This window comes from Pinus tabuliformis, chromosome 5_2, assembly GCF_031772625.1.
Source record: "Pinus tabuliformis cultivar Carrire ecotype Pingquan chromosome 5_2, CPIR1, whole genome shotgun sequence".
NCBI classification, from domain to species: domain Eukaryota; kingdom Viridiplantae; phylum Streptophyta; class Pinopsida; order Pinales; family Pinaceae; genus Pinus; species Pinus tabuliformis.
The window spans coordinates 833,060,409-833,079,814 of record NC_142306.1 but is presented as its reverse complement, the minus strand read 5'-3'; the positions used below and the strand labels follow the sequence as shown (position 1 = coordinate 833,079,814).

General features: G+C 37.5%; 1 protein-coding gene across 1 annotated transcript; it reads left to right on the top strand.

Annotated features, from left to right (window-relative positions):
• Window positions 1–16,496: 16,496 nt before the first annotated feature.
• On the top strand, window positions 16,497–18,745 carry LOC149161915 (cinnamoyl-CoA reductase 1-like). Its single transcript, XM_089435589.1, has 6 exons — window positions 16,497–16,749; window positions 16,943–17,097; window positions 17,450–17,635; window positions 17,742–17,904; window positions 17,994–18,186; window positions 18,389–18,745. Exons 1-6 carry the CDS (start codon window positions 16,632–16,634, stop codon window positions 18,537–18,539), a joined length of 966 nt encoding a protein of 321 aa, XP_089291715.1. The 5' UTR covers window positions 16,497–16,631; the 3' UTR covers window positions 18,540–18,745.
• The last annotated feature ends 661 nt before the right edge of the window (window positions 18,746–19,406 follow it).

The following is a 19,406-nucleotide window of genomic DNA, read 5'->3' as shown; positions in this document are numbered from 1 at the left end:
CCATATTATCCCCCCTAGGTATATAACATTCTGCTCCCCTTAGCATGTTTCGTCCTCGAAACATGGGAAGAACACAAATAATAATATCTACTCAAAAGAGTAGTCCACTGGTACCATGCACATGCATCTAGCCATCCAAGAGAAAGGTGAACCCTCTATCTCGCTAGTGCCTCGCTCGCTTGAGATGGAAGTTGATCGTGGCAGCTCTTCTGTGTTGATGTGTAGTAGGTGGATCTTCACTCCTCTCTATCTGTCATGCAAGGGTTGTTGTCCTTATGGCTAATTGGTTGCCATCTTGTTGGTTGTTGTCTTGCGGGGTGATGTGGGTGATGATATGTTGAATTTTTAACCCACGATGTCTTTTTCTTTAATTCACCCCTTACTGGAAACTAACTGTTATTTGGTGCATGTTGTGGTGCCTGTTGTGGTGTCTTATCTTCCAATATTACTTCAACCACTGAGCCCTCATCTGATGTATCAACACCTGTATCCTTTTCTGCTTTAGCCTCTGTTTGTGTTTGATTTTTGATCATCAATGGCTCATCATCTGATATGTCAGTCCCTGGAAAATCTTCTACTTCAGGCTCCTTGGACTCTACTTGTTTATTGATGGAAATATCCTGTAACGTAATTTTCTTCTTTTTATACCAGATCTTCAGGAATTTTTTCTGCACATTAATATTGATATTACCCACGAATTCCATCCAAGGATATCCCAAAACGACATCGATGTTATCCATATCTGAAGTATAAAAGTCACCATGCAACACATACTTATCCATAGAAAGCTTCAAATCCTTATAAATGTGAACATCCTCATCATCAACCTGTGTGTTTTCAATGTGTTTGGCTGGAACTTGCAATTTTTTTGCCAAATTAACATTGATAAAATTATGTTTGCAGCTAGGATTTATAGACACAATGATCTTCTTCTTCTGAATCAATCCATGAACCTGCAATAAGGAGATACCCATAGGAAATAACCTCACATGTTTCTCATTATCTTGTTTTCTGGCATGAGACCATCTGTATAAAAGAAAATTTTCAAATTCTTCATCGGGAAAGTTGGAACACTTCTTTTGGTTAAGTAATTCCCACCATGTGGCTGTCTCATCTTTAAATTTAGTCACTACCCAAAATTTCCAATGTTCTGGCCATAATGACTTTTGTATTTTTATATGTTCTTCAATAGTAGGACCATTATCTTTTCTTGTAAAATATGGAGTCACAATTAAAAAAAAAAAAATTCACTTACTTGGCGAAAATTTGAAATTGCCACAGTTTAGTCAATATTACTCAGAATCCCTATTATAACCTATTTTCGGAAATAGAATAGTCATTCTGCATCTGCCCATGTGATAGAAATTTCAATCTAGGCACTGGAATTTCAGATCGGCACTGCAACTCTCTCGTCGTCACCAAAAATTGCTGAAAAATAGCTGATTTTAAATCAGCGATATCTCCCTCATCCGGACTCTGATTCGACTGAATGTTTTTTTGAAATCAGGTAATTTTTCACGAAGAATCCAGATCTGCAATTAGATTATGCAGATCTCGCACTATGACGTCCATATCTGCACCGCAAACTCGCTACCCTGAAAAATTGTCTACAACACCACTGATTTTTATATTAGCGATATCTCCTTCATCTGGACTTCGATTTAGCTGATTTTTTTTTTTTTTTTGAAATTGAGTATTTTTTTCCCAAAAATTCAAATCTGCAATTAGATTCTATAGATTTTTCCCCAAAATGTACAGATCTAATTTGTAAACTTGCCACCCTAGAAAGTTCCTGCAAAAAAAAAAAAAAAAAAAATTCTCCACTTTTGCCCAAGAAAGTGCTCTGATACCACTTGTTATATATCTGACCTGCAAATATATGAAAACATACCAATATACCCAATAACTGCAAATAATCACCAAAAATAACAAGATATAAATATATATATATAAATATATATATATATATATATATATATATATATATATATATATAAATGCTTCTTTATTGATCAAACCCTTAAGGTAGGGCAACACCATACATTCACTCCTTAAGGAAGGAGAACACTCCACAAGCCATATGCCTATTCATACAATAATCCTTGACACCTCTCAATGTGGAGTCTCTAGCCTCTATATAGGCCTCATACATACAATACCATGGGTCATTACCATGGTTCCCTCAATACCATCTATCTAATACCATGGGGCATTACATTATTACTAACTACTTGTGGTCCCTTACATGATACGGGTTAACCACCTTATTTATTACTATGGCCCATCCCATTATTACATTATTTCCTTGGGTACCTCCCTTTGTACCCCATATTATTCCCCTAGGTATATAACAACTTGATTCTTGAGGGTCAAGGTGAGAAGGTCAATAGGAAATAGGATTTATGATCCTTGTCTTTCATGAGAAGTTGGGTTATCCTCCATATTTCCCTCGGATATAGGGTGGTAGCTTGAGTTCCCCTATAATGATGATTCTCCTTCTTTAGATTTGAGAATGTTCAACGGATGAGAAGAGATGAATAGAGGTGAGATATGACTTGGTTGAGTGATCATGATGATGAGATTTCTGAGATGAGATTCATAATACAGTCATATATTTCTCCCTAACTAAGAGGGAGTGTTAATTTGGCAGCTCAAGGATAAAATCCCTCCGATGCAAAGCCTTCCTCATCAAGAAAGACCCCTCCTAGCCCTTTGAAGAATTTAATTTGGTCAAGGGAAAAAATATTTTTTAAAGTGAAACCCACAAGTACACAAAAGTACAAGTTCTCCTCAACAAGTTAATTCGGCCTCCTAAGGTGCAAATAAATACACCACATGTCATATCACTTTGGAGCACCTCTCTTCTCTTAATTGGTGCATACAGGTCTACAATTGGAGGTCCAAGCTGACACATGCAAAGGGAAGGAGGCTAGTTATGATTTCTATGTTGACTTCTCGATTTGAGATAGTTTGAGTAGTTGTTGACCAATTTTGACTAAAGGTTTTGACTTCGTTTGAATTTGAAAATTTTGATTTTGGGTGGCCGAATTCTTTGGGCAAAGCAGCAAAATTTTTCAAGTAGTTTGACTTGGGTTTACTGAATGCATGTTGACTGAAGTTCGATAGCAAAAACTTTCTCTCCTTTGACCGAGTTTTTTCATATTGTTTTGACTAATCTTTGACCAACTAGGAAGGAAAAATATTTTGACTGTTGACCAAGTTTATTTGGAGCTGATTTGACTATTGAACATTTATTGGTTAGAGCATCTTTGACTATTGTTGACTTAGACCAAAAATTATAGAAATTGTCTTTAGATCAAAATTGACTTTTTAAATTAGACAAGTCAAATATTTGAATTTGAATATTCATTGATGAATCAGAACATTATATCTCTTTACTAGAAATTTGATGACAATCTAATAAAAAAAGAATTTTGAAAGTGTTTTCCCCCTTGTGGGGTTTTTCCTTGGTCTTTGACCAAATCTTATATCTCCTGTTATTTCTCTTGGTTGTCTTATATTATGCATTGGAATTATTTTTCTATCTACAATTGCTTATTGATTGATGGAAGATAGAATTTATTGGATAATTGATTGCTAATTGAAGAAGATTTGGGATAAATGATTGTATTAAGATTAGAACATTGAAAAATTAACACCCCACCTTGATAACCACCTATTGCATCATTGTAGGAATTTACAGGGTAAGTTCCTCAGAAAGAACACCAAAAGGACACCGCTCACAACCAGATCTCAAATCAATACACCAGTATTTTTGACGTGGTTAAAACCCTCAAAGTGCAAGGAGGGAAACAGTCCACGGCCTATCCCAACGTGGGTACTATAGGCAATTTATTAATCAAAGAATGAAAATTTACATAAGCTTCTCTCATGCACAGATTACCCGAACAATGACCCTCCATGCGCTTTAAATAGAACTCATGGACCAATCGGGTGTCAAGCCATGAATCAAGTGTCGGTAATACCAAGGTGAGAGTGAACCGTCGGATCACTACATATCGTGACCGTCGGATTGTAAGTTACAAAATGTACAACGGTAAAGAAACACACTTTACCTAACTCTAACCTAACTCTATACTAGACCAAGTTGAACTTAACTATATCCTATGTGTCGGAATATCCTAACATCCCCCCTTAAGAACAACTTGGGATAGGATTGAAGGATTTACAAATATGACACAATAGGAGAAGGAAGGAGGCACTAGAGCCTATCCCCCCTTAGTGACAACTTCCTGAACTCCAAGCATATATCGAAGTTTAGTGAACTTCGCCTCTGTGAGAGCCTTTGTGAAGATGTCTGCAACCTGATCATCTGTTGGACAATATTGCACTTCAAGAACATGGTCATGAATGAGCTTTCTGATGAAGTGCATGTGTAGTTCAATGTGTTTGCTGCGCTGATGCTGGACTGGATCTTTGCATAGCTGAATGGCACTTTGATTATCACACCAAAGTGTGGTTGGATGCTGCTGCTCAAAGCCAAACTCTGATAGGATCTGACGAAGCCACAAGGCTTCCTTACTAGCTTCCACGGCACCACGATACTCTGCTTCTGCTGACGAAAGAGAAATGGCAGCCTGTTTCTTACAAGCCCATGTAATAGGTCCTGAACCAAGAGTGAAGACATAACCGGCAGTAGACTTCCGATCATCAGGGTCACCAGCCCAATCAGAATCAGTGAAACCAACTAACAGAGGAGCTGCTTTGGCACTGTAATGAATCCCAAACTGTACTGTACCTCGAACATAACGAAGTATTCTTTTAGCTGCTTTCCAATGACTTTCACGGGGGTTTTGCATAAAACGAGCAACAAGGCCAACAACAAAGGAAAGATCAGGACGAGTATGGGTTAAATACAAGAGTTTTTCGACAAGTTGACGGTATAAGGTAGCATCAACTTCAGGAGAAGTACAAGAGACTGAAAGTTTGACTCCAGACTGAAAGGGAGAAGGGGCTGGCTTACAGTCTTCCATGTGAAAATGACGAAGAATATCACAAGCATACTTGGACTGGGAAAGGAAAATACCCTCCGCGGATTGCAAGACTTGAAGACCGAGAAAATAGTGTAAGTGTCCTAAGTCTGTCATTTCAAATTTCTTTTTAAGGCTGGACTTCACATGGTTTATAAGGTTGGGATCACTACCAGTAAGAATAAGATCATCAACATAAAGAACAAGGATGATAAGAGAGTTGCCCACTTTCTTGGTGTAGACAGTATTGTCAGAATGACACCTAGAAAAGCCAGATTCTAAAAGAAAGCTATCCATTTTGGCATACCAAGCCCGAGGAGCTTGCTTGAGGCCATAAAGGGATTTCTTAAGTCGACAAACAAGGCTGGAGTCTGTTTGTATGAAGCCAATGGGTTGTTCCATATAGATTTCTTCCTGCAAGTCCCCATGCAAGAAGGCAGATTTAACATCCATCTGATGGACTTCCCATTTTAAAGAGGCAGCAAGGGAAAGAACAAGGCGGATAGAGTTCATTTTGGCAACAGGGGAGAAGGTTTCAGTGTAGTCAATGCCTTCAACCTGTGAAAAGCCCTTAGCAACGAGACGAGCTTTATGTTTATCAACTTTCCCATCTGGTCCATACTTGGTTCTGTAAACCCATTTACATCTAACAAGTTTGCGTCCCTTTGGTAGAGGAACAAGATCCCATGTATCATTTGTCATCAATGAATGATATTCTTCATTCATAGCTGCTTCCCAATGTGGATGGCCTGAAGCTTCTGCAAAAGTGTCAGGATCATGATTTACTGGAGCTTGAGCCAGTAAAGAAGAGGCTCTTTCAAACTGAGAACGTGTACGTCGCTGATCTGTAGGATCACCGGCAAGATCACCTGCTGCATCCCGAGTAGCACGGACCCATCTTGGAAGTTGAGGATCCTGAGAAGGTGGGGGAGGATTATCATCCTCGCTTTCATCATCTGAAGAAGAAATGTTTTCAAAAGTAGAAGAGATAGGAAGAGGTGGCACATCCGCCGGACTAGGCTCGCAGGCCGATTTATTTTCATCAAATTTTACATCTCTTCTAATGATAACATTTTTGGACTTAAATGGAATAAGTCTATAACCTTTTACATCTTCAGAATATCCAACAAAAGTACATTTCTCACTCTTAGGTTCTAAAGCTTTATGCTTTTCATCTGGAATATGGGCCCATGCTTCACTTCCAAACACACGAAAGTGACTTACATCTGGTTTAATGGAACTCCAAGCTTCTTCTGGAGTGATATTCTCTAGAACCTTAGTAGGAGTGCGATTGATTATATAATTTGCACAATTAATTGCTTCGGCCCAAAAACTAAGACTGAGTCCTTTAGATTGCAGCATACAATTAGCCATTTCCTTTAAGGTGCGATTTTTCCTTTCAGCTACACCATTTTGTTGTGGAGTGTATGGAACAGTATGTTGCATTTGAATTCCATTTTCGGTGCAAAAGTTGATGAATGTGTTTTTAACATATTCTCCACCATTATCAGTTCTTAGCTTAAGAATTTGATGTCCAGATTGTTTTTCAACAAAGGCTTTGAAGGCCAAAAAGGTGTTAAATACTTCGCTCTTGAGTTTTAAGAAGTATACCCAAGTGCGTCTGGAGAAATCATCAATGAAAGTTAAGAAGTACTTGCAGCCAGAGAATGAAGCAACAGGAAGAGGACCACATAAATCACTGTGCACAAGCTGTAAAGGGGCTGAGGCGTGCCAAGAGGCACGTTTGTCAAAACTGTCCCGATGATGTTTTCCGAGTACACATCCGGAACAAACACCATCTCTGCAAGATACCATAGGAAGACCTGTCACCATATTTTCTTTACATAGATGCTGAAGGGAGCGATAGTTTAAGTGACCAAATCGCTCATGCCAAAGTTTGCTCACTTCATCATTATGAGCAACAAATACTGAGGGAAGATTTGATGACCCAAAGTTGTGAAACTTATACAACCTTTTGGAATCATCAGCAAGACCAGTAGCTAGAATCTGTTTAGGATCTTTTAGATCCTTGATTACAACATCATGAGGTGAAAATTCAACAATTTTACCTTCACCTGAATGAGTTATCTGATAGACAGATAGAAGGTTGCAGGATAAGGTTGGAACACATAATACATCATTAAACTGACCATTGTCTAGATGAACAGTTCCAGTCCCTACAACATTAAGAGATCTATCATCACCAACATATATATTTTTGGTGTTACAATCATTTAAAGAAGAAAACATGGCTTGGTTTTTGGCCATGTGACAAGAGGCTCCAGAATCAATGAGCCACTCATGAGAATGAGAAGAAGAAGAAGATACATTTAATGCATAACCAGACTGAGATGATTGACAATGACATGCAGAAAGTGCCATTCCGGAAGTTGAAGTTGAAGTAGGCTCCACATGGATGTTATGTTTCTTCATTGCGGCTTCCAAGGCTTCCATCTTCTTAAAGCATTTAGATTCTAAGTGGCCATCTCGATTACAAAAGTTACAATGTCTATCAGTCTTCTTCCATTTGTTTTTATTGGTCTTATCATTTTGCTGAAATGATCTTTCATTTTGAGGCTGAGATGGTTTAGGACCATTCTTTTGAGGATATGACTTCTTAGGATTCTTTGAATTTGGTTGCTGCTGGGCGGCTAACGCTTTCGTGGAAGAGTTTCCAAGATTAAGAAGACCAAGGTGTAAGAGTTTTTCTTGTTCTCTTATTAAGGAATCACAAAAGGAGTCAAAGGAAGGGGCCTTGTAGTCTTTTCCTTGACAAATGAAAGCTTCCCTTGTAGAATGGAAAGTGGAAACAAATACAGAGTAGGCTGGTCCCAACTTAGTAAGGATGGAATAAATAAGGTTACCATCTTCTTTCTTAACTTTAACACCTTCCAAGAGATATCTAAGGGTCTTGAATTTGGACAAGAAATCTTCAATGCAAGAAAAATTATTAGGATCCAAAGTAAGCAACTCATTTTCAAGTTGATGGGCTCTAATTTCATTTTTAATCCCAAAAACTTTAGCGAGTTTTTCTAATGCTTCATGAGGAGTCTCAAGTTCTGCAATGTGGAATCTAAGATCAGGAGAAATAGACATCCCTATCAAACCACGTGCTTGATCTTGTCTATTTTCCCATTTTGCAGCCTTGTCTTCATCTTTTGGTTTCTTCTCTTGGTCTGTGGCTATTCTGAAGAGACCTTTACTTCTAAGTAAATCTTCCATGTAGGCTACCCATTGGAAGTAGTTAGTGCTGTCAAGAATGACTTGGCATGGACTTTCCATTTTTAAAAAAAAACTGAAGCTGAAGATGCTAAAAGTAAGTGTTCCAATGGATAGATCTCGAAAAAATAGGCGGTTTTAAAAAAAACGGCTCTGAAAAAGGCTTCCGGATGAAGAAGTTATGGCTTTTTGAAAAAAATTGTTGACGTTGCCGGCAAAGTGCGCGAATGTGCGGGAATGAAAAAAAATCCGCCCCCAAAAAATGGAGACTTGAACCCAAGACCTCTACTCTCTTAAAATAGCTTTGAACCAATTGATCTATACAAAAAATTTGAGAGAGAGAGAGAGAGAGGGGGGGGGGGGGGGGGGGGGGCTTGGTTTGCGTGCTTGCCTTGAGAAAGCTCTTTTTCCCTACAAAACACAAAACACAAAACCCAACACGAATATGCAAAGAAAAACGAACCTTGCGGCTCGAAGTTAGCTTTAGCCAAAAAATTGGAAATTTAAAAAAAAAATCTCAAAGTTAGCTTTAGCCGAAAAACTAAATATTTTTCTCAATGTTTCTGATTTTCCGAGATCACACTAAGGTGTAGGGAAAAGAGCATACGCATGAGAAAAATCCTTCTTTTTTGTTTCTGATTTGCCCAGATCGCACAGAGTCGCAGGGCAAAGAGCATACGCAGAAATGAAAGGTATAGATCCGGTTAAAAAAAAGGCTAAATAAACTGAGACCAAAATAAGCAGAGAGAAAATAACAGTAAACTGCAAAAAAAACACTGTATACCTCCCGATCTGAAAAATGACGCAGCTAGGGCTATCGGAAACCTTTTCGCGTGAAACGAAAGGGGTTCCTCACTGGAACAGATGCTCCGAACGCAACAGAGCAGTCCTCTCGGCCCGAAAGCAGTCAGAAACAGCAGATCTAGGAAACGACAGCCGCATGCAGTTCTACCGGCTTCAGATTTGGATCACCAACGGACGCGGCCCTCAAATAGCTCTGATACCATGTAGGAATTTACAGGGTAAGTTCCTCAGAAAGAACACCAAAAGGACACCGCTCACAACCAGATCTCAAATCAATACACCAGTGTTTTTAACGTGGTTAAAACCCTCAAAGTGCAAGGAAGGAAACAGTCCACGGCCTGTCCCAATGTGGGTACTACAGGCAATTTATTAATCAAAGAATGAAAATTTACATAAGCTTCTCTCATGCACAGATTACCCGAACAATGACCCTCCATGCGCTTTAAATAGAACTCATGGACCAATCGGGTGTCAAGCCACGGATCAAGTGTCGGTAATACCGAGGTGAGAGTGAACCGTCGGATCACTACATATCGTGACTGTCGGATTGTAAGTTACAAAATGTACAACGGTAAAGAAACACACTTTACCTAACTCTATACTAGACCAAGTTGAACTTAACTATATCCTATGTGTCGGAATATCCTAACAATCATAAGATCAATATTTTCTCCACTTTGGAGATCATTCATCACTAATTGTATCTAATGTAACTATTAGGATTTATATGAAATCCTTGGTACTTTATCTTTAGTTGCAACTTGAATTGTAAAAAAGGAAGCATTTGGATGAAGAATGCCTTGTATTCTTTCATGATTCCCATAAATGACATAGTAGATTTTCCTAAATTTATGACCATGTCAATGACCATATAATAGAGGTCCATAATCTCCTTTATTATTTTGTGCATCTCCTCAAATATCCATCACCAAATAAACCATGTCATCAATGAATAACAAGTGTGAGATGTCTGAGGTCCTATCAACTTTGATCCCTATAAAATTTTTGGTTGACTTTGCCTTCAAAATTATTTTCTTAATATTTAACCATTATGAGAAAGAGAAAATGGGAAAAAGGAAATCCATGTATCAACCCCCTCCATGTCTTGAAGAAATCTGAGGGTGGCCCAATGATTAAAACTGTGAAATTGATTGTCAATATAAACTTCATAACCTAATTAGTGATGTTTAGATTGATATCTACGTGGATAACCACTAACATTAACTAAAGCTACTTTAATCTATTGTAGGAATTTTGAAATAAGCCTTAACAAATATGATAGGGTTTCTTCTAGCTTTAATGGAGTGAAATACTTCCTAGGCCACCCCTATGGCCTTATGGATTTGCCTCCTAGTTAGAAATGCAAATTGATGGTATGGTATTGTTTTAGATAGTAATTACTCCACCATTGTTCAATAATTTTGATGTTATTTTATATATGAACTAAAGAAATATGGGAGCTAAAGCAATATGGTGGTACTAAAAGGTGCCAAAATCATACTGAATTTCCTATATTTCTTTATTACCCTTAGTAGGTCCCCATCCAATATTTCATAAAAACCTAGGAAAAATGTTATAGGAAACCCATTTGGTATAAGTTTCTTATCCTTTTGAAAAAAATGTAACCACCTCAAGTTCTTCCTTCAAGACAACTTCTATCAAACTAGCATAGTCATCCCCTAACATGAAACTAGGAAAATAAGTAGCCACTATAACCACCTCAACATTGTAATAGAGACCCTATCATCTTATTTAAAGATACACTTAAAGTGGTTAAAACCAACACTTTACAAATAATTAAAGCTAGTGACCAATGATCCTTCAAAGCCCTACACATATCATATAGTATTGAATTTTTTCCTATGATTATCATACTAATGGAAAAAAATGTATTGACATCACCCTTTTTCAACCATAAGGCTTTGCTTTGAACCTCCAGTCGCATCTTTCTCATATAGTATACATCTCTTCCTTTTCTCAATAGCATTACTAAAACTCTTGTTATCCTCATTAGAGAAGCGTGCTAAATCTTGAAAGTATAGATCCTCCAGTTGATTTTCAATCTCTAGTATGTCCTCTTCACTTTTTATTCTTTTCTCATGTGCCCAATTCTTAGTTATGTTTGTTACTCTCCTAAGATTTGCAACAAGTTGAATAACTATAAACTCTTTACTATCCCCATCAAATGGATTGCATTTATCCTCCACCAAGTTTACGAAGTTGTCATCTTCAGGTCATTTTGCATCGAACTTGAAGAGACTAGGTAGCTTTTCACTCATAGAAACCATGTCCCAAAGTGTAGGGAAGTGATCAGATTCATCCCCTATTCCAACTTATTACTTGATTCTCATATGATTAGTTTGGAAGCCTCCTTTCATTAATAACATGGCTTATCTTTTTGAAATCCTTTCAAACCCTACTCTCTTGTTCCTCCAAGTGGGTTTGATTTCACTAGCATTATACCAAATAAACCCATCCCTTCCATCTTCCTTATAAAATTAAGTTTGATAAAGGGTCCACTTGAGCTACCTCACCCATATCTTGGCATCTATATGGAGAAATTCATTTCTTCTGCCACAATATTATGGGCATGGTCTAGTTGCATAGAGTTGAAAAGTATTTCCCATGAATGAACCTCCTTTTCATAAGACAAGAAAAATTATAAGGCTTTCATTCTACAATCTTGAGAATGAAAAATCATGCGTAGACCCAAGTTAAAAGCCCAAGCATTAGTTCATAAAAGAGAATTGGTTTTACACCTTGAACTTAAACCATCTTCTCCTTGAGTTAGAGGAAATGAAATCTCACCCAAAAAGGATCTTTTTTATGTCAGTACCAATTATATCAAACTCCCTCGTAATTTCCTATAGTAACAGAATTTTAGACAATTGGCCCTTTGTATAACTTTTAATGCTTTGGTTTTTTAAGGGGTGGCCTAGCTCCCTATAGTTTAGTGAAAAAATTATAATTGTTTATCCACTCCCCAAGGTTGGTAAGTGCTCTAACAAAATTTCGCAATAGATAATTTTTTACTAGCTTGAACTTCCAAGTTTGTTTCTCTTGTGCCAATGAGAGATTGGATTTCCTTACTTTGAGACTCCTCTTTCTTCCCCTCACTTTAGACATGGCCAAACCAAATGCCATGCCCCACTCATTATTAGGTACCTCTATTCTTTTAGTTCTAAGGGAATATCTAGGCACTAATTCATTTCCATGTTCCTCCTTACCCATGGAATCAATAGGTTTCCCTTCAGATATTGCGATTGATTTGTATGAATGGTTATAAAAAAACCACCTAATCATTCATGTTCTAATCTCTTAAGGCTAGATGAGAACCTATCCATTCTCAGATTTAATTTCCTCATGATTAACACCAAAATCCAAAAGACCTTTAAAGTTTAAAAAATTAGAAACAAGTTTGTCCTCAAACTTAATAATTGCTAGAGTAAGATCACATAAAGGAATGCAGTCACAAATAGATAGAATTTCAAGTCTTGTGCTAAAGTGTAAGATCACCAAGTTTGTTATCTCTTCCAATGCTATTTGCTTTGCAAGAGATTCACACTAGTTTATTGAGGAAGTTTCCTTTATGTTCTCAACCTCATAAGTGATTTAATCCCCTTTGGAAACCACCTCGTAGTCCTTTGCACGAGGGCTTCACTGGGGGAGCAAGGCCATACCACATGTGTTCATATTGGGGGATATATATTGAAGAAAAAATGACATAACATATTGGGTAGATAATAGGGGGTAAAGGGTTTTTATATTGACATGTACAAAAAATTGAGCTAAAAGTTAATGAAAGATATAAAGGGGTATAAAAAAGGTTAATAAAATAATAGATACCTATAATATCTAGTGAAAGTAGGAGTTTTTTAAATTGGAAAGGTGTATTGGGTTGATATTAGTAAGGGGTTATAAATAATGTGATTTGTAAAGGTATTTTCCAATATGTAGTGAAATTAGGGGTATTGTTTAGTATGCCATGAATGCAATGAGAGGTTCATTGACTGAATCCCTCATGGTCCTTTGATACTTTTGATACAATGTAAGATGAACTAGATACCAAATATTGAACCTATCCATCCACCAAATTATTTTCCATAGTAATTTTTTTAGCTCCAATTTATCCACTACTTTAGGGCAAAAGATATTGATTTTTTTATTTTAAACCATGGTAAGTCGATAACTAGTTGGAGCAATCTAGACAAGGCCCACAATCAAACCTTCCAATTGCCATTATAACACCAAGAGTATATCCAATAGCCCACATACAAGCCATAAATTCCAATAACTTATGACTTAGTAGGAGCAAAGATATCCCAACCCACCAGAGTGGAATCACTTTAGGGCTAAAGACAATGATTTTTTCTTTTTCCTTTTTAAATTATGGTGAATTGGTAACTAGTTGGCGTAATTTGGGCAAGGCCTAGAACCAATCCTTTCCGTTGCCACTATAACACTAAGAGTATATCCAAGAACTCACCCATAAGTAGTATATACCAATAATTTATGACTTAGACCTTCTAGTCGCAACATTAACATAAGGGTATATCCAACAATCCTCCCTCAAGCTAAATATACCAATAACTTATGACTTACCAGTAGCCCACATATCCCGACGACTATTGTTTTTTCCTAAACTATGGTGAATTAGTAACTTGTTGGAGCAATCTAGACAAAACCTAGAATCAAACATTATCACTATAACACCTATTATCACCCCAAGAAACTCTCCTAGGTTGTAGCTCGGAGATGCCTGGGAACATACAAATTCAACTTATTGTTGCAAATGGATGAATGGAGGGAATGATGCTTGTTCAAGCTAGATAACCACTTCTACTTTGCTTGACTCCAGACATGCGTGAACACCCCGAGACTAAAAAAGGCTTTAGACCACCAATTACTCATAGTTTAAGGATTGGGTGAATATGGAGAATATTAACCACACGAGGAGATGCACAAGACCATGTGATGGCTGGATGCAAGCAGTAAAGAAGTATGCAAATATAATTCCCTATGCACAAACAGGATGACAGCCCTCTGGCACTAGGTGAAAAGAAACCTGAATAACTCATTCACTGATACACACAAGACTTTAACATAGAGATAGGATGACAACTTCTCTAATGCTAAACATCAAGAGCTCAGAAATACAGCATATCAGGCACAACTTGGAACAGAAGAAGAGTGGAAAGTGAGCAATTAACAACAAAATAAGCTTGTATTAGCTGAAAATGAAGACGAGACGCTGCAAGTGCCAAAATAGTTATAGTCTCCAGAAGTTGAACCTTACATCAAAACATCAACCATCAACCTTGATTACATCTTGTTTCTGGGTATATATAGAGTTTCAATACAAAAGCACTCGGCCATTCTAAGTATGGAAGGGTCATAATTGACCACCAATCGCATTTAGCTGCCTGATGGAGCTTCTGAGCGCGTTTTCTTGCTGCAATGGATGAATCTAATATTTTTCCTGTGTTCTGCTATCATCTTGGGCAGTTGGAGTGCCGTATAGGATGAAGCTCCATCACTGTTAAATGTAGTTATCTGCTCGAGCTCTATCCTTTTCCTTCTCGGCCATACTGTCTGTTGAATGCGGTTGTTGAGGAGCAAATGCACCAGGTACTGGTAGACTGATCACCTTCGTCCTTCGGAAGCACGAAACAATTAAGAGACGTGGACTGCATGGCGAGTGTACGAGCAAGACGGAGGAGCTAGACTGGTCGTTGGATCGGGAGGGTAGACGACGGGGATGAGTCAACGGGGATATTGAAGGAGGCGGAAGCGGGATGATCGTAGGCCGTTGGATCTCTAGCGGGCAGATCAAATGGTCGTCGGGCAGTGGAAACATGAGGACATTAATGGGTGGGAATATGGGTTTGAGCGGTAAGCGGTTTTGATTGCACCGCTGTTGATCGTCAGGTGGTAAAAGGACAATGGAGCGCGATCCCATTCAGAGTGTGATGCGTGGCGGTGGGGGAGAGGGGAAAACCACCCTCCATCGCGCGTTAACACACCGTTACTTTGTGGATGTGGGGAGAGTGAATGCCGTCCGATCGTAGCGCAGATGATCGGACGACGATGATTTGATCACGTAAATTATTGCGACAGGAGTCGTTATATCAGGAAACGGAGATCGACAGTGGAGGTTACGAGTTAAGGTTTTGTGAAGGCACACAGTGGTATGGGCATGGGTTTACAGGGTATGGGCTTTAACGTTCGGGGCTTAAGAGCGAGGGCATTTTATATGATTTTTTAACAAAAAGCACGGGAAATGGAGATGAGAAGAGGATGAGTAGGGTAAAAAAAAAGGTGAGAGTAACCATTATAGGCTTCCTTTGAGCACGACCAAGGACCACACTTATTTCTGATCCTCAAATACCAACAATATGTAGCAGAGCTAACAACACCAATAATTTATGACTTAGACCTTCTAGTCACAACAATAACATAAGGGTATATCCAACAATCCTCCCTCAAGCCACATATACCAATAACTTATGACTTACCAATAGCCCATATATCCCAAAGACTAATTTTTTTTTTTCCCTAAACTATGGTGAATTAGTAACTTGTTGGAGCAATCTAGACAAAAGCTAGAATCAAACATTATCACTATAACACCAAAAATATATCCAATACAAGAAATGAGATTCCAACTTCATAATTAAAAAAAAAAAGTGTAACGTAACTTAGTGAATTAGTGAATGAGATTCCAGTTTCATAATACAAAGAAAATACAAATTGGTAGTAATTGCAACGATTGACATTTCAATTTCAATTTCAATTTCAAATGATTCATTTCATGGAGACGCAGTCAACTCTGTGGAAGGTATCGCTCCCTACACAAGAGGGACCGTTGTAAGCTTCCGCCATCCGCGGCGGCGATCGAGAGTACAAGATTGGTAAAGAATCCAGACGCAATCAGATATTTATTTTATTCCTATAAATAGCTCTTTTCTTCCTTAAGAGCCTAATTATTTTTTAATAATTAGTCAACTCAGTTGTGGTTGTTGCTCCGGAGCCAAGGAAATCAAAAGTGAATGGCCGCGTGTAGGAGTGAGGATAAAATATCCGGAAAGTACCCGGTATTAAAAATAGTAAGTCAATCCAGACCCATGGTTTCAATTTATCGCTGACTGACACGTTTCTGTTTTAACAAAAAAAACCTCGTATCAATTTTTCCCCATGTAGAAGGAATCTGCGTTTTCATTCTTTCAATAATCCTCCTCCTTTATGGAAGCAGCTTTCATTTTACTGTTCCATGCCCTCGCCACACTTCTTCAGCTTTCATGTTGTATTTCTTAAGTAATTCCTCAACAACTTCTCAGCCTGCGTCGGCTGCCCCAACAACACGTTTAGGTGGCAGCCTTGACTTTCCAGTGTAAGGTGAGCTACCATGTTGGTTGCACAGAGCTTTATCCTTTTCAGTATTTTCTCAGTATCTTCCCACCCCTTCATGTTCTTTAAAAGGGTGAGCTCTCTCCTTCATTTCCCACACCTCTAACGACTCCTCATCTGTCATATTTCAACTGATAGCTTCGAACGAGAAGCCCAACTCAGGCATTTATAGTTCATTGCTTCCTCCAAATTGCAGCCTGAAATAAAACCATGAGATCAGATCAAACTGTCTGTGTGACAGGAGCAGGGGGATTCATTGCCTCATGGCTGGTCAAGAAACTCCTCAGTAAAGGCTATACTGTCAGAGGAACAGTTCGTGGCAATCCCGGTAGGTTATACTTACTACTTTTACCATCATAATCTTGATTAGGTTTACCCATAACTAGGTTTACTGTGAGTTCATCCCAGAACCTCCTGGTAATAGCCACTTGGTTTTTTTGTTTTCAATGACATAATTGTGTGTTAAGTCTCTGTTTAGTTTGGATCGAAAGGATTCTAACTATTTCAAGATTGAAATACAGAGGATGCCAAGTATGAGCATCTGAGAGAACTGGAAGGGGCGAAAGAGAGACTGCAGATTGTGAAAGCTGATATTCTTGATTACCAGAGCTTAGTCACAGTTATCCGAGGATGCCATGGTGTCTTTCACATGGCTTGCCTTCTCAACGATGACCCTGTAATTATTGTTTCTCCTCTCATATATACATATCATATCATCTCTTATATTAATATTTCTTTCTTGGGTTTTCAAATTTATGAATGCGCAGATTGAATATTTGTGTTGCCAATTTCATTTAGAGAAACTATGTATCTTGATTGAAACGACAGAGATGTATCACTCATTATGAAATACATCCATAATGAGGGACACATAAGCTGTTTGTCTCCAGCTCAAAATTTCGGTCATTTTAATCAAGATACACAGTTTCTCTGGAAAAAACAGATTAATGCTCTGCCCTACACATGAGCATGATTTATTACTATGAAAATCTGCACATTTGGATTAAACGTTTTCTATAATGATGCAGAATCAGGTGATAGAGCCAGCGGTGGAAGGAACGAGGAATGTTATGGAGGCGTGCGCAGAAATGGGTGTGAAGCGCGTAGTATTTACATCTTCTATCGGTGCGGTTTACATGAACCCTCACAGAGACCCTCGCGCCATTGTCGATGATGATTGCTGGAGCGATCTGGACTACTGCATACACACCAATGTATTTATTACTTTGGCTTTAACAAAAACCTAGAAATATAAATTCTAATGTAGACACTAATGGAATTTCATGGGCTAATTTTGTTTCTTTGTGTGGCTCATTACAGAACTGGTACTGTTATGCAAAGACGTTGGCAGAGAAATCTGCATGGGAGATTGCTGAGAGAAGGAATTTGGATATGGTAGTCATCAATCCATGTCTGGTTATGGGCCCATTGTTGCAATCCACCATGAACGCCAGCACTGCCCATATTATGAAATATTTGACAGGTGGGTAATGTTAGAGTGGTTGGTTAGCGACATATTCATATTTAATGGAATACCAGTGATGTAATGGGAGTTGAATGGATGATATTCAGGCTCAGCGAAAACATATGCGAACTTAACTCAAGCATATGTGGACGTGAGGGACGTGGCAGATGCTCACATTTTAGTTTATGAGGCACGTTCAGCCAGTGGCCAAAGATATCTGTGCGGCGAATGTAGTCTCCACCGAGGAGAACTCGTGGACATGTTGGCAAAACTGTGCCCGCGCTGCCCCGTGCCTACCAAGTACGTGCTTGCTTTCAAAGAAAACTTTGTGGTCCTTTCATAGAATTTTTTGTGCAATTTTAAAGATTCAGCTGAAAGGTGGTTTAACTGTCCTTCGCTAACATTTTTTAAAATAATCTAAATTAAGTTAATGCGCTCTCTCTCTATATATGCGCGCGCGAGAGTGCGGTTTAATTCTCTGCAACTTCGTGTATGCGTGCAGATGTTCAGACGAGATAAATCCAAGGAAGCAGCCATACAAGTTCTCTAATCGGAAAATCAGAGATTTGGGCCTCTCATTCACGCCAATAGACAAGTCTTTGGCTGATACAGTGGCCAGTTTACGGGAGAGGGGCTTTCTTCACTATCTCTGACGACCTCACAACACGGAGTAGAATAAATTTTCCATTATGGAAATGGGAATCCAGTAGTGGACTGACTTGCATATGCAATTAACTCATCAAATATATTCTTGGTGTTGTCGACCAAATCAAATATACAGGGTCATAAAAAAATTTAGAGCAACTTTTTTCCCTGTGGGCAATTTTTGTTTTTTTTAATGGATTATATATGTTTTTAAGATGATTAGGTTTAGCCTATTCTTTGTTTATGGAATAGAAGAAGAATAATCAACTCACAATATGGATTAAATATTCTTAATATTAAAATTTTTATCCAGTTTTATTTATTCAACTTTTCTTCTTATTTGTATGGAAAATATATTATACATCTTTACGTTACATTATTCAATTCATCTAATAAATTATTATTAATTTTATTATTTGTTCATCTAATAAATTATTATTGTTTTTAAATAATTTTATTATTTGTTTTCAATATTTTATAATAATGATCATTCAATTTATATGGAAAATATATAATACATCTTTATTTATGTTTCATTATACTATTTATTTAATAAATTATCATATTTTATTTTGAATTTTTCATTAGTTTCAATATATTTTTTTAATAATAATAATAAAATAAATATCAAATTGATGTATGAAATTTTTAATTTATAAATTTAAAATTTCATCTTGGTACAATACTTTCAGTATTATAGAAATCTACATATTTGATCATTTCTAGATTTGAATTTATGATATGCAATTTGCAATTTTATTAAAAAAATATTATATTCTTAAAAAAATATAGAAAACAACACATACATTTATATATAAACTTATAAATATTAAATATTAAATTCTTTAATATCAATTTCATATCTATATATATAT